Here is a 19,275-nt window from a genome sequence, read left to right as displayed (position 1 = left end):
GCTGATTTCTTTGTACTTCGGATTGTTACTCGCGGAAGCGAGCTGGGCAGCGGAGGCGCCCTCGGGTGCGCAATATTAGTTGCTGTGGTAGATCCTCGGGGGTTTCTGGGGATGGGATGCCTCCCCTGAGGTGATCCTCGGGGGGATCGACCGTCTTCCGAGGGCAGCCGCGGCTACGACTGGGAGGTTTGGCGATCGAAGGAGCCGCTTCTTTCCGAGGAAGATTGAGGCGCCCTATGGAATCCGCGTCTGCGGGGTCTTCGTCCATGATGAAGGCCGGTTTCAGGCGATCGATTGTGACCCAGTCCTCGCGACCAATTGATGGATATGAGATACAATGCTTGTGCCAGTGCGTCGTAGGACGCGGAAGGGACCTCGGTAGGGTCTCGTTAGCGGCGGGCGGCGGCCGTCGTCCCTGATGAAGACGTGTTTGCATGATGATAGGACCTTCGGGAGGAAACGTTTGGTCCTGTCGGAGAAGGTTTTGATGCAGGGCGTGAACTTCCCGGCGGATTCCCGAAGCCTGGCGATGGAGACGTCGGTGTCGTCGGCATTGGTCGGGAAGAACTCGCCAGGGACTGGTGATGCCTCTCTCTCCACCATGCCGTTAGCTGCTGGGTTGTAGGCGGTGGTGGCGTGTAGCGATGTCCCCATTAGGCGGGCCAGGGCAGTCCACAACTCCGACAGGAAAACTGGTCCGCGGTCCGTCGTGATCTCGTCTGGCACTCCGAATCGACTGACCCAGCTGGCGAGGAGGGCTTCGGCGCATGCTTTGGTGGTTGCCTCCGACATCGGTGTTGCCTCAGGCCATCTGGTGGAGCGATCGATTATCGTCAGGAGGTATTTGGCGCCTTCCGACGGGGGCAGGGGTCCCACGACGTCCATGTGGATGCTGAATCTTCGTTTCGGCTGCGGGAATTCCCCCACGCCTGATTCTGTGTGCCGACTGATTTTGCTAGTTTGGCAAGGCACGCAGGTCCTGGCCCACTCGAGGGAGTCCTTCCGAATTCCATGCCAGACGAACTTCTCCGTCAGGAGGTGCATCATCGTCTGGCCCGAGGGGTGCGAGAGTCCATGTACGACGTCGAACACGGCTTTCCTTCGGGAGGCTGGGATCAGCGGGCGCGGGCCGCCCATGCTGATGTCGCAGAGGAGCGTCGTGCCTGCGTGTCCGAAGGGCACGTCTTCCCACTTGAGGGCGGTGATAGCTGTGCGGTATGCGGCGGTCTCTGGGTTGGCGGCCTGTTCTCGGGCGAGGTCTTCGTAGTCGACCCCGAGATGCACGGCGTTGATTTCTATCCTCGATAGGGCGTCCGCCACAGGGTTCTTCTCGCCAGGCACGTACTGGATGGTGCAACGGGAACTCCGGTGGCTGCCAGGTGCCTCTGCTGTCTTGCTGACCAAGCATCGCCCGCCTTGGTGAAGGCATGTACCAATGGGCGGTGGTCTGTTCTGATCGCGAAAGGGGCGCCCTCGAGGAGGTAGCGGAAATGGCGCACTGCTTGGTACACCGCCAGGAGTTCGCGGTCGAACGTGCTGTATCTTGTCTCGGCGGCTGACAGTTTTTTACTGTAGAAGGCGAGTGGCTGGGGCCCGCCCTGGACCATCTGCTCGAGGACAGCCCCGCAGACGACATTGCTTGCGTCAGTGGTGAGGCGTAAAGGTGCAGTAGGGTCTTGGTGGCATAATGTCGCGGCTCTGGCAAGGGCCCTCTTCATCTCGTTGAAAGCCTTCTCTTGTTCAGCCTCCCACGTCAGGGTCTTTGGTTTCCCCTTCAGGACCTGTGTTAGAGGAGACATGGTGCGGGCGGCGTCGGGGATGAACCGGCGGTAGTAGTTGACCATCCCGATGAACTCCTGCAGGGACTTGACCGTGGTTGGGGTTGGGAACTTCTGCACCGCGCCTACCTTCGAGGCCATGGGGCGCACGCCTGCCGCGGAGATCTCGTGCCCGAGGAAATCCACCCTCTCGGCGCCGAAAGTGCATTTGCCGAAACGGACGACCAGCCCGTTTTCCTGCAGGCGCTTCAGGACCGCTCGGACATGGTGTAGGTGCTCCTCCAGGGACCTGGAAAAAATTAAGATATCGTCGACGTAGCAGACGCAGAAGGGCAGGTCCCCCAGGATGCTGTCCATCAGGCTGGAAGGTGGCCCCTGCGTTTCTCAGGCCGAAGGTGGAGTAATGGAAGACATAGGAGCCAAAAGGCGTGATGATGGCGGTCTTGGGGACATCCTCGGGGTGCACTGGAACCTGGAAATAGGATTTTAAGAGGTCCATTTTTGTGAAGACTTTCGCCCCATGGAGGGCCCCGGTCAAATCCTGCATGTTTGGCAAGGGGTATTGGTCGGGGATTGTAGCGAGGTTGAGTCTCCTGTAGTCTCCGCAGGGCCTCCAGGTGCCGTCAGGTTTCCGTACCATGTGCAGGGGCGACGCCCAAGGACTCGACGCTTTCTTGCAGATGCCCATTCGTTCCATTTCCAAGAACGCCTGCTTCGCATCCTGGAGGCGGGCCGGAGGGAGCCGTCGGAACTTCGCGTGTGTCGGGGGGCCTGTGGTGGTAATGTGGTGAAATATTCCATACTTGGGCGGCGTCCCTGCCACCTGACGAAGTTCTGGCTTGAAGACTTCAGGGAATTCCTGCAGGAAGTTGTCGTACTTGTGGGGGGCGATGGTACAAATTGTAGGGGGCCCCGGCGCCCGCTGCCAGTGGTAGGGAGCGGCATGTCCCCGTGTCGAGAAGGCGTTTGCGGCCTACGTCCACCAGGAGGCCGTTCTGCGCCAGGCAATCTGCCCCCAGTAGCGGGATCCTGACGTCCGCGATGGTGAATTCCCAGACGTAGTTTCGCCCCAAGATGGATATCTCGAGGGACTTCGTGCCGTAGGAATGGATTGGGGTCCCGTTTGCGGCGACGAGGGCGGTTGTTTTGTCAGGCTCACGGCTACGGTCTTTTCCTGACGGTGGGAATATCGAGTGCATGGCCCCCGTGTCCACCAACATCATCCGGCCGGAGATCGCGTCGCGGACGTAGAACCCTACACTGTGTGGTTCCGACGAGGCCGTTGCCACGGGCGACTTTGGTTTTGTCTGCCGTCGCCGTTTTTTGACTGCTGGAAAGTGCAAGGGCTTTCGCACCTCCTGGAGAATCTCCCGTACCTCCGGTGGTAGCGGCACCAGGAGTTTTCACCGCGCTGCATGTGGGAGGACTTCCCCTGGGATACGGCGCCGATCTCTTGCATTGGGTCATCGTCTTCTTCTTCTCCCTTCTCTGCGGCTAGGCACACGGAGGATCGGGGGCCGGCGAGCTTCGGGGCATTGTTCGACAACGTCAGTTTCTTTGCTTTCTCCAGTAGTTCGTCGTCCTGTAGGGTGTACGCGTCGGTCAGCTGTTTTCGGACGTCTGGCTCGAGTTACCGCAGGAATATTTTGCGGCTCAGGCAGATTTCTTTCTTTTTTCCGTCGGGACCTACTTTGGGCAAACGGACGAGGCCCATCACTGTGTCCCAGGCATCCTGTGGGTCGGTGCCGCGCATGGGGTTCGTAACTAGGTCGAGGGTGCGGGTGGCCTTTTCAGCGACGGGCGTGGAATAGGCTGTCACGAGCCTTGCTTTTATCTCGTCGAGTGTGACAGGTCCAGTTCGTGCTCGACCGGTCAGCCAGGCAGGGGAGGCCTGGGTTTCTCGCGCGGTACTGTCTGCGCCCATTGTCCTTTCTCACAGAAAACGGTCAACAGAGTCGTGAATGGTGGGCCAAACCGTTTGAGGAAACGCCTGAACACACCTTGGGAAGGTATGCCGTATTTAGTCTGTTAGAGGCGTTGGTTATTTCCACGGTAGGAGCTTTCAGAGATCTATACTGAGGCGCCGTGTGAGTCCGTTAAAGATCTCTGAAGGTGAGCGGCGGTAGTTAGTCCCTTAAAGGCTGAGCCAAAACCACTTGGGTCACCGTCCAAACCGGGAGGTCACCAGTTGTGAGGAGTGGACAAAGAGGCAGGTAGAAGTGTACTGACTTTTATTACAGGTAAGGGAAATTTAAATATACAGCATGCGGACGGAAATGTGGTTACCGACCCGCGAGAGAATAAAAGTGGGTCAGCGAGACCCAATTTGTGTTTCTTGAGAGACATATAATACAAAATATAAAAGTACACAAAATATGATTATACAAGCTATATACACTGGCGGAAAGCCCGCTGAACGCTCTCGCAGAGGGAAGTAAGAACAACGCAAATGATGAACTACATACAGAGAAAATTGTGAATAAGCGTTGTCCTTACAGCGCCATATGGACTTGTGTCTTAGTAGGGCCTGGACAGGTTGCGCGTCTCAACTGTTCGAAAGTTGCGAGTGTGTCGTCTCATTGAAAGTGATGTCGATGTTGACATGTGGTGGAAAATAGACACACTCGGAATTGCGCCGAACGAACAATTCTCTACTTCCGAACAAACTGCCATGCTAAAGGTTCACAGTATCACTAAAACCCGAGAAATGGATACCAAGCCAGTTTTTATCATTCCATGGATCCAAACGACCCCATAACAACTATAGAATGGCTTGCCCAATTATACGCTCTCGAGAGACAGTTCAGTAAAAATCATGAATATCGTGACAATTGTGAAAACGTCCTTCATACGTATCTTGCAGTTGGCTTCATTAAGGAAGTCGAAAATCCGAAAATTGAAGGCTACTATTTACCCCACTTTAGAGTAAAAGAGAGCCTAACAACACCATTTGTCCAAAGTTAATGGTGAACTCTCGTTAAACGACTGTCTACATCTGGGTCCTAAGCTAGTCATAATGTTGTATGACTTGCTGGTCAGATTCCAGAGTCACCCTCATGCATTAATATCAGACATCTCGAAAGCATTTCATCGTGTTTTGTTGAATCCCTAGGACTCTAAATATGCCCGTTTCTGTGGCGACGAAGGCCTTTACCAGTGGCCATGTACACCTTTCAAGTCGTGCTTAGGACTCACCTCCAAGAGAAAGGGAGGGAAGAATTAATGAAGTCTTTTTATTCAGATAACTATATTCAAATTTTTTAGTCTTATAACCAGCTAGAAGATGCATATGTTGAAACCATATCAGTGTAAGATGAAGCCCACATGCCTTTAACTGGGTGGGCCAGTAACTGTCAGAGATTTAACAAGCAACTAGAATGTAATGAACCTAATGAAGTCAGTGTTAGGGATAATTTGGAATAGAGAAGTTGATTGCTTAAGTTTGAAACCCAGCAAGAGAACTGATGAACCCAATATCCCCCGCAGAATAATGAAACGCAAACTTCTCTCATGTTTAGTAGCCAATTTTGATCCCTTAGGATTAGTTAGTCCCATATTTGTCAGGGGAAAACTTTTCTCACAGGAAGGTTGGGAGGAAGGGATAGGATAGGATGATGATCTGTCTCATGAATGAGAAAGGGACACATGACATATTAACTGAATTTGTAGACGTTCATTCCTTAGAATTTCCAAGGGGAATTATGTTGGGAATCGTCGAGCTACACGTATTCACTGATGCTTCTAGTAAGGCTTATGGAGCCGTAGCATATGTCAGGCAACATGAGGGTCAAATGAACATTCTAACTTCAAATAATGAGAGTCACACCAAAAAAGCGATCTAAATTAACCATACCAAAACTTGAGTTGTTACCCTTATTATTGGGATTTCGGCTGTGCAGACATCTCAAGAGTTTGTTCAACTTCTCTCGAATTGTCACATGGACCGATAGTAAAGTAGCTATAGCCTGGGTAAAGAGTAGGGAAGGGAACAAAAACACTTTCATCTCTAATCACGTTGGGGAGATCAATTTCATCCTACAGGAATGTGCTGTAGAACTACACTATGTTCCCACCAGCTGTGCAGTGTATCTGGACTACTGCAACGGGCTGGACACCAATACCTTCGTGTTGTTGCTGCAACGATTTGCAGCTACCCTTGGAGCCCCTTCTACAGTGTACAGTAACAATGCCATGACCTTTAGAGCAGCGAATGCCTTCCTGTAGGAGGTCTATGATGAAGATAACAACCCAACAATTTCTTTGAAAAGCCAGAATTCGATGGAAGTTCCAGACTCCCAGATCTCCCTGGAAGAGAGTTTTCTTGAGAGGTTGGTGGGGGTTGTAAAGAGGACCCTTGCGACCACCCTTCACCATAATGTCTGCAGGGAAGAGGAGCTTCAGACCCTAGTGAAGGAAGCCAAAGCTATCATCAACAACTATCCACTAATGTACACTGGGGACACACGGGAAGACGAAGTTCTCACCCATTTTGCATCTCATTCGTGGTGATGTGATAAGACTACTGCCGCCTACGGTCCCACAAGAGGAAATGCTCACCACCATGACCACGAGGCAACTGCGACACAGGTACTTCAGGTTGACTGAGACCCTGGACCGTTTCAAGAGGTAATGGCATGATGGATACCTGAAGACGCACCAAGAACGTCATGACTTCCGAGAGGACCCCCTGACCTGACTACCCTTCGAGAAGGCAATATCGTCTTAGTAAAGACTGATCAGCGGAAATGCAGTCTACCCTGATAAACATGAGGTAATTAGATCTGTAAAGGTGTTCTTTGAGGGTGAAGAGCATTCTTCGAGCAGTAGAGCAAATCGTCCCACTCGAGATAAACGGCCACAACAATGAAGAAGAAGATGGAACCCAGGATGATGCTGAGTATGAAATCGAACAGAACGAGAGTGAGCAGGATGATGAAAATGTAAGTAGCATGTCTATACAGACTGAAGGACTCGAGTTGAGTGAGCAAGAGACAGAAAACGGTGGTAGCTAAGCAAGTGGAACAGTGACTGAGTTAAGTGTCCGACCAAAAAGGAAAGCTGCTGTTGAGCAGAGACAGAAAATGGTGGAGTGGGTAAGAGATGATTTAGTATAGTGTGTGTGTGATGTTGCATTTTTGAGGTGAACTATTAAAGAGTGGGAGACGGGAAGAGACTTGAAGGTGTTAGTTAGGGTAGTGCTGATTATTGTTGTTGTATCTTGTGAGACCGAACAATGTGGTCCGGAGATGGCTTCAACTGATGCGTTTTCTATGAAGTGTCAATTATGTCCGTTTTGTAACTCATACTACGCAGGGATGAAGTCACCCTTCATGAAGCTCTAGCCAGAGTATTGTTTTGCAACTGATAACTGCAATATGGAGCTATGCGACAGTCTTAGTAACAAGTGAAACTCTTGGTTACTATTTGATATATTTGACATTGCTATAATGTTCATTATTGTTTCATTCGCGAGTGTGGTGAAACTAAAAAAGTTTTAGGGCCACATTCGGTGTGACTTCATTCAACCTTAAGCCCTCCTGCACTAGCTTTGAATGAGACCAAGTTACAGTGCTGAGGAGTTTACTAACTTACTTAAATTTACCATGAAGTCAAGAAACTTTGCATTTTTATTCAACAAAAGTGCAGTTAAGAAACAATCAACTGTACTTCCTGCGCCAATTCTTTCTTTTTTGGGTGATGCCACACGGGTTCACAAAGACGCATTTAAAGGTTTAACACATATAATTAATATTTAAAGAACACAACAATTATCCAAGTTATGTTAAGAAGCAAGAAAACTAACACATTACTGCAAAAATTAACAAAACGTTACGTTACTTCGATAGAAAGAAAGAAAAAACAAATGGCAAAACAGGATCCCAGAATATCCTTATGAAGAAGTTACTGCAATGGCGACGACAATTCACGAGGTGATGGGGCTGGATTCTACAAGAACATCTTTTACTTGCCTTCGTGGAGTCAGCTGTTAAACCAGAGAGCTTCACCTTTCCACCCTAGAAGAAAACTCGGGAGGAGTATATTGCATAACACAGTTATCACATCTACAAAATTACAGGGTTACGTAACAAACATAAATTTAAAAACAAACATCAAGTGCTCTAATCGTAACCCAACATACAAAAAAAAAGGGGGTTTCGTCCAGAAGGCAAGCATAATTACTGCATGTGCCCTTACAATAAGAAAAAATAATATATATAGTCTCCACAGGAAGAAGTTTGACAAACTGTAACGATACGTCATCTAATTTTATATAATGGACAAAATTTGCAAAAAAAGTGGTTTATTACTTTGAATATCAATGTACTAATTTATACCAACTCATTGCTATAGTTAATATAATAAAAACTACTTCTGTGGAGCAAAATAATCATATATCAACGTATTTTCATAGAAACTGGGAAATACTCCAAAACAAGTACTCATAAAAAACTAGGAAGGAAATTTTATTCAAGGGGAAAACAAATGGCAATTTTTGCATTTTTTACTTCTCCCCCAAGAAGAATCATAATTAGAAGTAATTACAACTGACACCCAAAATTTAATCAAATATACATTTAGAGTACATCCATAGAAATTAAATCCTCTTTCTCTCTTGATCACAGGGAATTGCTGCTGCACGCCGAGGTCTAGTATCATTCAGACGCACACTATCTGGCTCCTGAGTTACAACACTATCAAGTTCCCTCTCGGGTAATTCCAGAAGTACGAGCTTTGTGATTGATCTCATGTATAGTTTATTATTCACACTCACTTCTACAGACCTAATCACACCATCAGATGACGGGAACACCTGGGTAACCTTACCCAATGAGAGGAGGGATCTATAGCCTTTACCCAAATGATCTTCTAAGTCTACCATCACTATATGTCCCCAACTTTCACATTTGGCAGAGAGATTATTACTAGAATTATTATGTCTCTCTCTCAAGGACACTAAATAGTCTCTTTTCCAAGAGTTCTCAAATTTCCTTAGCACTGATGATAATCTAAAATATTGTGCTCTAAGATCACTTGAACTCATGAAATCTGGGTCATCAGTTGCTAAATTGTTAAGAGGCGGGGAAATACAAACATTTCGCCCATAAAGTAACATGGAGGGAGTCAAAGCCTCACAATCTCGATCAGAGGAGAGATAAGTCAGTGGTCGAGAATTTATCACAGCTTGAAACTCAACCAGTAGAGTTCTCAACTCTTCAAAGGATACACGTTTGTGATACAAGGCCTTGGACAAACATACCTTTATAACACCAACAAGGCGTTCATAAAAGCCTCCAGACCAGGGGGCTCGCGGTGTAATGAACTTTCAATTGACGCCATTTCCTTCGAGGTATGACTTTTACCTCTGGTCCTCCATAATTTCCTCAGGAAATTATTAAATCCAACAAATTCTTACCATTGTCAGATATAATCAGACTCGGCAGAGAATGATACCCTACAAAGCGTCGAATAGCCAGTAGGAAATTGGAAGCAGTCATGGAATGAGTCAATTCAAAATGAACCGCCCTGCTCGTAGTACAGGTAAATAGACATACAAAGACCTTCTCCTCCAGGCCAGTCTCATGATCAAAAACATTAATAGCACCAGTATAATCAACTCCTACTGATTAGAAAGGTCTATCATATCTCACTCTTTCTGTGGGTAATGGTGGGGGAGGGGGCAAACACAACCGTTTCTTGGTTAACTTCTGACACAAAACACACTTGGACAGAATTGATTTGATAACTTGTCGTGCTTTAGGTACCCAAAAGGTTTCTCTCAACCAATACCAGTACAGAATTGACACCACAATGGTGATGATGTCTATGCAAATGTTCAACTATCAACACTGTTAAATAACTTCTGGAAGGCAATAACATTGGGCACTGAGTATCATAAGACATGGAAGCGTTTTTCATGCGACCCTGAGACCTAACTAGATTTTCCTCATCAACAAATAAGTTTAAATGATTACACAAGTTCTTAACATCCATGGACACTCCATGTGAATTCTTATCAGAGAGGTACATTCTGGTAGTAGAAAAATGTTGCTTCTGTTCAAGGAGGACAAGTGCTTTCATTTCGTTAACAACAAACTTAGAACCTTTACTGCACTTATTAAGAAAAAGCAATATTGACCTCATGATACGTTTAAGCTTACTTATATTACTATAACATGGGATGTCAATTAATGGGGTTGGAGGGTGAACAAACTTAGGTTCTGAAAGAATTTCATTAACATGCACAGTTTCTGTAGCTAAAGATTGGGGATAATCACCAGTTAAAAGCCATTTTAGGGCCATTCCACCATAAGGAATTTTGCGCTAAATCTTTACTATTACTACCTCTGGATAAAATATCAGCTGGATTATCCTTAGAGGGGGTATACCGTAGAGGAAACTTGAATTCATTAATTTCAGTGACTCTGTTTTGTACATAGGGAATTTTACTATTATTGTTCTTTACCCAACAAATAGAAACCATGGAGTCACTCCAGAGAGTGCAAGAACTCACTCTTAAATCATCATTCTGCATTAATCTTCCAGCAAGTTTCGCACCCAAGGACAAGGCTGTCAATTCCAAACACGGAATAGTCTGTTTAGGGTTTGGTGCCACTTTACACTTACTGACCAGTAAATTGCTTACACTTCTCTTGAAATCAATCACATAGGCAGCAGCTCCATATGCCTTGTTAGAGGCATCACAAAATACATGTAAGTGGGAACATTCAGGATGTACAACAAACCTAGGAAACTTTAAACTTTCTACATTTTCTCAAAACACTTGCAAATTTCATCAAACCTTGAAGATAATGATTCTGGCAAAGGGTCATCCCACCCGTAGTTACTCCACAAACATTTAAGAAAATATTTACCTCTCACCTGTACTGGTGACAATAATCCTAGAGGATCAAACATCCGAGCTACTACTGATAAAACCTTTCGTTTGGTTAAAGGTCCTTTATACTCACAATTTACTTCCTTCAGTGACATCTCATCTTGTGCTAGATACCACTCTAAACCCAAAACGTTTACTCTTTCTTTGATAACATCTATAGTTCTGTTAAACTCTGCATCATTACTGACCCATTCTTGTAGAGGCATATTAGCGTTTTCAAGAATCGCATTTATTACTGGATACTCATCCATCAAGACTGACACATCCTTGTAAGTTTTACTAAAATTATCTACATAGAAATTCTTCATCAGAGATGATGCAAGGGGATTATCATGTAAAGATAAATGATGCAAGAGGGTTTGCTGCAAGAGAAAGGGGGAGCATGTAGCTCCAAAACAAACCACACAAAACCGGTAAGTTACAGTAGACTTCAAATCAGAGGGATCAGTTATCCATAGAAATCTGCAATAATCACGGCAGTCAGGTGAAATGCCTATCCTTAAAAAGGCTTTACTGATATCTGAAATCACAGCTACTGGGTTTGTACGGAAACTCAACAGGGCATCGAAAAGTTTAGTAGTTAATGAGGGACCAGTTAATAAAAAACAATCATTTAAGGAAAGTTCTCCGTTTAGCCTTTGAAGAAGCATTAAAACTATTCGAATGGGATGGGTCGTTTCTGAATCCTTCAGTACAGCATAGTGGGGTAATAATGCCCTATAATAGGGGAGCCTGAAGGAATTAATTCTATAAACCCAGGACTGAACGTAATCTTTGATAATCTTATCATAATGAGCATACAGGGAGAGGTCAGATTCGAATCTATGTACAAGGAATTTAATTGACCAATGGCTATTCTATAGTTAACAGGCGGTCTACTTTCATCTTTAAATGGTAAGGACACTTCATATTTATTGTCAATCCTTTTTACTTTATCCTTAAAACACTTAACGGATTCTCTTTCTTCAGGACTAATATCAGATTGACGAATACCAACACTTTCTAAATCCCATAATTTTCTAACTTCACAACAAGAATTAATAGGGATTTCCTCTACTTCTATTCTTGAACAACATACATTTGATGTAGTAATCTCATTAGATTCTACATTGTCATAAGACAACTAGGAAGAGGTCCACCAAAAATTAGTGCACCACCAGAACTATTCAATATCTGTATTCCAGAGCAAATTTGACTGTTCTGAATGAATTTTCCATAGTAATCAGCTCCATTGACTAATTCTATACCATTTACTTCATCTGAATTTAAATCATTATTTGCTAATTTTATGCCTTTACTCGTCAAGAACGCAGCTGACTTACTTAATCCTGGAGAATAAATTCTGGAATTAACTATCGAATGCAATGGCATTAATGGCAGTACGAATCTTACCTAGTCTCACCACAACTCTTACTATATTACAATTAACTTCCATGGCATCACTGCCAAATGGTTTTACCTTTAAGGCTACTGTTGCTATGGACGATAGACTAAGCTTATGGGCTAATTACGTTGCAATAAACGTTCTTTGCGCACCAGAATCAAAGAGTGCTCTCTCAAAGGAACGATGTCCATTCCTGACACCAATTACATTAGCAGTAGGAAGAGCAGTCGAAACAGAAATCTTATTAGTCTGTGAATGATCAATTCCCAAAGAAGCAGTCATAACTACTGGGGAATCACCTTTACTAACAGCACCTTTAGAATTATTATGAGATTTCCCAGAATTAACATTTGATTTACTAACATAAGTACTATTTACACTCAACTTTGGTGGAGCAGGATTAACAGGGTTTTCTGTTTTCTTACAAATCATCGGGTAATGAGGCCAATCACACATATTACAATTTCGGCTTATTTCTACATTCAGAGAATAAATGTCCTTTGAGGCAAGCAAAGCACAATCTTAAATATTTAACTCTGTCCCTTCTACTATCAATGGATTTGAAAGTCTTACAATCGCGAGAGGCATGGGTTCGATGAGCAAAACACACAATTATTGTAAGGACTACTATTACTAGGTTTACTGTTACTTGGTTGTGCTCTCTGCACGTTTTGCACATTTGAGGGAATCACTTTAGAATAGTTGCCCTGATCCCGTTTTCTCTTATTAGAATTCTCACCTTCGTAACAAAATTCCATTAATTCGCAAACATATTTCAAACCTGAGGAAATTTGCTTTAAATCAAAAGACATACTATTATGTTTATTAGCTATAGCTTTACGTGTTTCAGGTGATAATTCCTCGCATATTATACTAGAGAAAACGGGGTTCATGGCCTCTACATCTAAATTCAATGTGTTCATTGTAAAATAATGTTCTCATATTCCAATTTGAACGTGGTTCAAATCCTCTATTGTTATGACGGGAGGGACTAAATGTGTTAATTTGGACCATAAGTCTACGTTTCAATTTTTCCTTATTATCATACTTCTCCTTAAGGGTCTGAATAGCTACTGAATAATTGGCATTAGTGACAAGCAAACCTTCTATGGCTTTAAAAGCATTATCCCTTAAACTAGCTCTGAGTTGTAGAAAACTTAATCACTTCGGAATATCCCTACGATCGATGAAACTAAACTGTAAATATATCCCAAAATGCAAGCCATTGTTCCTCCCCACCGCTAAATTCAGGTATCTTAATTGCTGGGAGTTTAGGGGGGGGGGAGGGAGAGGGTTAGTGGGAGCCGAAGGAAGGAGGCAAAGCTGGCCGTGATTATTTATCTCCCGTGGTCAATCTCGCTCATAGTTTTCTGTGTAGTAGCAATAGCTTTCCTTACACATCTAGTTATTGCTCTATAACTTCTACATAACCTCTCATATTCACTATCCTGTGAAATAATCGTCACATTCTGTGACCAACTATCATCAAAACGTCGTAGACCCTCAGTAAGACAACGTTCATACATTACGAGGGTCGATTTTGGTGTATCGGTATCACCAATGCAGCTACCTGCCTCATCATGTGACCGACGAGGACATGATGGTGGGTTATTAAATAAGCAATCACTTCATAAATGAGTCACTTTAATGGAGAATGTGGGAGATACAGCAGTACAGAGTACCTTCAGCGATCAACTTGCCGGTTACACTACTTTCAAAAGCGGCGTCATGCCACGCACATCATAACGCAAGAATTATGGGTAAAACAAATGACTGCACCCAAGCGTATAATCAACATTATCAATGCATCATAAATAAAAGTTTAATATTCTAACACCCCCCCATAAACTTTTATTCTCATCAATCTGCAAATTACTACACATCAAACAAATATATGCATCGTGGTAATCAAAAACAAACTGAACACCCAAAAACCATGAGTTTTCCCAAATCTTTCATCTTAAATCTATGAAATAATACACGTTTAGTGTCAAACAGAGCTTTCTCATTACTACTGGCAATGATCATATCATCAACCCAAACCAAAATAATTACATGTGAGTTATGTCTTTTATTGACATACACACAATGATCACTTAATAACTGCTCAAAATGATTTTGAATTAAGAAATCATGGAGCATATTATTCCAATTTCTGCCTGATTGCTTTAAAAACCATACAGAGATTTATTCAGTTTGTTCATTATTACTACCAGTTTCATTGTAACCTTCAGGCTGTTTGAACAAATATTTCACAATCAATATCAGAATTAAGATAGGCAGTTTAAAATCCATACAATGCACAATTAAATCATGTTGTACTGCCAATTGCATAAGCATTCTAATTGAGGTCATACGCACAGTAGGAGAAAAAGTATCAGTATAATCAAACACCTTCAATTTGAGAATACCCTTTGCAACATAGCGAGCTTTATATTGCTCTTCACCATTTAACCCTTCTTTAATGGCATATACCCATCGTCCACCTACAATACAACGGTTTGGTTGGTAAACTACACAATTCATAAGTATTGTTATCTCTTAAAAGAGATGAATTTCATCATCCATTGCAGCTTTCCATTTGTGGGCCACATGTGAATTTAATGCCTCTCTATAGCTTTCAGGAATTTCAGTTACTTTACAACAATAATGAACAGAATAGCCCAGTAAATCAACATTATCAGGATCAACATATTCTTCAAGATATTTGGGAGCAGTTCGCCTCCCTACTTGGATAACGGTACTCACTTCCCTTTCAGTTTCAGTCAAATCTGCAATAATTTCACTATGCTCATCTTCAACAAGGATAGGTTTTGTTTAGAAACAGGATCACTTTGATTCTCATTATCGGAATCGATTCACTATCTTCTGATTCACCATCTTCCTTAAGACATTGGGAATTATCAAAATTGAATTTTATCAGTAAAATGTACTAACCCTAACCTTTCTCAAACTGTCAGTTCCTGGATAATATACAAGATAAGCAGGACTGTATGAATCATAGCCAACAAATATTCCCTTTTCACATCTTGGGTCAAGCTTAGCTTTCTTTTCTACATAAGCATAACACAGGGAACCAAAAATATGCATATTTTCAAGTTTAGGCTTCTTAGACATTAACACTTCATATGGGGTTTTATCTAGTCTAGAATTGTAGCATCTATTCCTTATATAAACAGCTGCCCTAACAGCATAATTCCACATGAATTTTGGCAGCTTTTGCTTCATTTAAGAGACATCTTGCCATTTCAAACAATGTACGCCACATTCTCTCAGCAGTACCATTTTGGTGTGGTGAATGTTTGGTGGAAGAAAATTCTTGTTTAATCTTATTACTTACCAGAAATTCTTTAAATTCTGAAGAAGTAAATTCTCCTCCATTATCACACCTTAATCTTTTAACAACACCATAAGAACTAGTATCTGCAAGGAATCTCTTAGTAGCATTAAGTGCATCACTTTTCTGTTTCAAGAAATAAACAAAAAACAGATCCTGAATAATCATCTACAAAAACAATACAATATTTAGATTTTTCCCTGATTCAATACTCATAGGTCCAGCAAGATCACAATGTACAAATTCCATTTTACTCTTTGCTCTCTCATCTGGTAATCTGTTCCTAAATAAATGCATTTTACCTCATGACAAGTTATGCAATCAAAATTACTTTTGTCACTAATTTTCATACCTTCAGCTTTATCTTCTAACTTCAAAATGTCTTTAACATTGTAGTGTCCCAAAACCTTATGCCACTCCTCTAGTGAACGAGATTTACATGAGCTTACATTATTTAGATAATACAGCTTACCTTTCTTATTTATTTCAAAAGACACACCATTTGAGCTTATCAACTCAGAATGATTAGATTAAAGCTTACTGTAGCTCCTTTACTAACAGCTGATTGTACAGAAAATATATTTCTCTTAAAAGAAGGAATATACAAGGCATTATCAAGAAACAACATTCTGTTTTATACCATTTGTATCATGAAGTACAATTTTAGCTTTACCTTTACCTTTAACAATATTCTTGCATCTTGCACCATCTGCAAGTTCAACCATATGTTTTGATTCATCAAAGTCTTCATCAAAACACTTAAACTTGGATTTATCAGTAATGATGTGGGTAGTAGCACCACAATCAACAAGAACATTACATACATCTGCAGGTATGTTATCAACAGAGCAACTTATTTTGAAACAACATTCTTCATCACTATAATTATTTGTGGATCTAGGCTTACAAACATTCACAGTTGCACTAGAAAATCTAGCAGGCCTATTAGCCTTTCTACATTCATCAAAATTGTGTGTAATGGTTTTGCATTCTTTGCACCACTTACCTCTGTCTTTCTTCAACCTACACTCGAAAGACTTATGTCCAGGCTTACCACATGAGTAACACCTTACTGATGAGCCACTGGCAGACCCACCACACTGAAAATCAGGATTTTTATAATTCACCTTAAGGACGTTCTCACTCATTACATTAGGCCTATGTGCCTCTCGACTCCTCAGGCTTTCTTCATAACTCCGTAGCAAAGACTTGAATTACCAGAAACGTAGGCCTCACTATCCTTCTGCATAAACAACAGTAGTAAATGGAGTAAATTAAATCTGGAAGACCCTTCAATACCATAGCAATAAGAAGGCTGTCGCTGATCGTCTCACCAGCTGACTTTAACGAAGTAGAAGTTGTCTCAGCTCGAAGAAAATAATCCGTCACACATTCTTCCCCTCTCATTTTCAGTGACGTCAGCTCCGTGTAGAGGGAGATGATTCTTGGTTTGCCTGTACCTTGGTAATGCTCCCGTAGAATCGCTAATGCCTTTCTTCCATCGTTGACTGCATCTCTCATTATTAATTGGAGGCTCTTGTCATCTAGAACTTGAACGATCTCGGCGAAAATGTCAGCATTTTTGTCGATGAATTCTGCTGAAGTTCGATCTTCACTTCGTCTAGGATAAGCTTTCGAAGTCTCAGATGGGCTAGAAATTTTATACTCCCACATCTCATTTATCCTCATCACCATCAAAATACAAGTTTCCTCTTGCTTGAGCTGGGCCATAACCTGTGACCGACGAGGACATGATGGTGGGTTATTAAATAAGCAATCACTTCATAAATGAGTCACTTTAATGGAGAATGTGGGAGATACAGCAGTACAGAGTACCTTCGGCAATCAACTTGCCGGTTACACTACTACGGTGACTACTTTCAAAAGCGGCGTCATGCCACGCACATCATAACGCAAGAATTATGGGTAAAACAAATGACTGCACCCAAGCGTATAATCAACATTATCAATGCATCATAAATAAAAGTTTAATATTCTAACACATCAAGCAAATCTTGTAAGGAAATAATTTCCCCTTCAATAACTACCCTAATCTTGGAATTCATTATCTTGTTAATGGATCAATAACAGACTTGCACAAATATCAAAATGTATGGCAAATTATCTAAACCTGATTGAAATATAAAATCCACTGAATGCTCGATAATTTGACCACGTGCTCTTCATCAATTCACAAAATACATCTGGTCACGAAAAACCTAAGTCCAAAAATGGCTACGAAATTCAACAAGAATTTCTTCAGAGAGTAATCACTAAATACGAACAATAATGTTCCATATACAACAGATTACTTGGCAAACACTCCAAGTAATTCAATACCTTACCCTGCTCACCAAATAACTTTGGACACGTGCCGGCTATACTAAAATGACTTTAAAGCCAACCATCACCAACGTGAACTTTATCGCAAATTATCTTTAACATTCAAAAAAAAATCCTTTGTGAATCGTTATGGCATCCGGTTCGTTCAAAGGACCAATGCAAAGTACTACTATAACTAGCAAAGAATGTGGTGAAACTAAAAAAGTTTTAGGGCCACATTAGGTACGATTTTATTCAATCTTAAGCTCTCTTTCACTTACTTTGAATGAGACTTAGTTACAGTGTTGAGGAGTGTACAAACTTACATAAATTTACCATGATGTCAAGAAACATTGCATTTATATTCAACAAAAATGCAGTTAAGATTCAAGCAACTGTGTTTCCTGCGCCAATTCTTTCTTTTTTGGATGATGCCACACGGGGTCATAAAGACGCATTTAAAGGTTTAACACATATACTTAATATTTAAAATACATAACAATTATCTAAGTTACGTTAAGAAGCAAGAAAACTAACACATTACTGCAAAAATTAACAAAACGTTAAGTTACTTCGATAGAAAGAAAAAAAAACATAAATGGCCAAACAGGATCCCAGAATATCCTTATGAAGAAGTTACTGCAATGGCGACGACAATTCACGAGGTGATTGGGCTGGATTCTACAAGAACATCTATTACTTGCCTTCGTGGAGTCAGCTACTAAAACCCGAGAGCTTCACCTTTCAAGTGCTCTAATCGTAACCCAACATACAAAAAAAAGGGGGGTTTCGTCCAGAAGGCAAGCATAAATTACTGGCATGTGCCCTTACAATAAGAAAATATATTATAGTCTCCACAGGAAGAAGTTTGACAACACTGTAACGATACTTCAATCGTCATCTAATTTTATATAGATGGACAAAATTTGCAAAAAAAAAAAGTGGTTTATTACTTTGAATATCAATGTACTAATTTATACCAACTCATTGCTATATTAATATAATAAAAACTACTTCTGTGGAGCAAAATAATCATATATCAACGTATTTTCATAGAAACTGAGAAATACTTCAAAACAAGTACTCTTAAAAAACTAGGAAATTTTATTCAAGGGGAATAATGGCAATTTTTGACAGCGAGGAATGACAATGCATTTCGAATGTAACGAAGTTACGTGTTCATATTTTGTCTAGTTGAATTGTTTTGATTTTGTACAAACACATTTTGATTAATTCTATTGAAATCGACAATGCTTTGAAGAAAGCATTGCCCCATTATTTATCATACTAATTGAGTCGTTTCATTCTTAGAGTAATCCTTTATTACCAAGTTTACCTTAATTGGTCGATTTGGCAATAATTAACATCTGATACAATTCTTACTTTCATTAGTTGGTTTTGTACCATAAAAATAATCTACGATTACCATTTGAAGTTATTAATTTGAACATTTGTATCACATTATTGCACTGTACTACATGAGTTGCTTAACTGAGATCATTATCGAAGTGGAGATGCTTGTCTCGTTGATCATTGTAATTTAATTGATTGCCCTTGT

General features: G+C 42.0%; 1 protein-coding gene across 1 annotated transcript; it reads right to left on the bottom strand.

Moving 5' to 3' along the window:
- Window positions 1-282: 282 nt before the first annotated feature.
- LOC135198260 (uncharacterized) lies at window positions 283-1,047 on the bottom strand. Its single transcript, XM_064225830.1, has one exon. It carries the CDS (start codon window positions 1,045-1,047, stop codon window positions 283-285), a length of 765 nt encoding a protein of 254 aa, XP_064081900.1.
- Between the last annotated feature and the right edge of the window lie 18,228 nt (window positions 1,048-19,275).

This window comes from Macrobrachium nipponense, chromosome 22 (genome assembly GCF_015104395.2).
Source record: "Macrobrachium nipponense isolate FS-2020 chromosome 22, ASM1510439v2, whole genome shotgun sequence".
Lineage (NCBI taxonomy): Eukaryota > Metazoa > Arthropoda > Malacostraca > Decapoda > Palaemonidae > Macrobrachium > Macrobrachium nipponense.
This window is presented reverse-complemented; position numbering and strand designations above follow the sequence as displayed.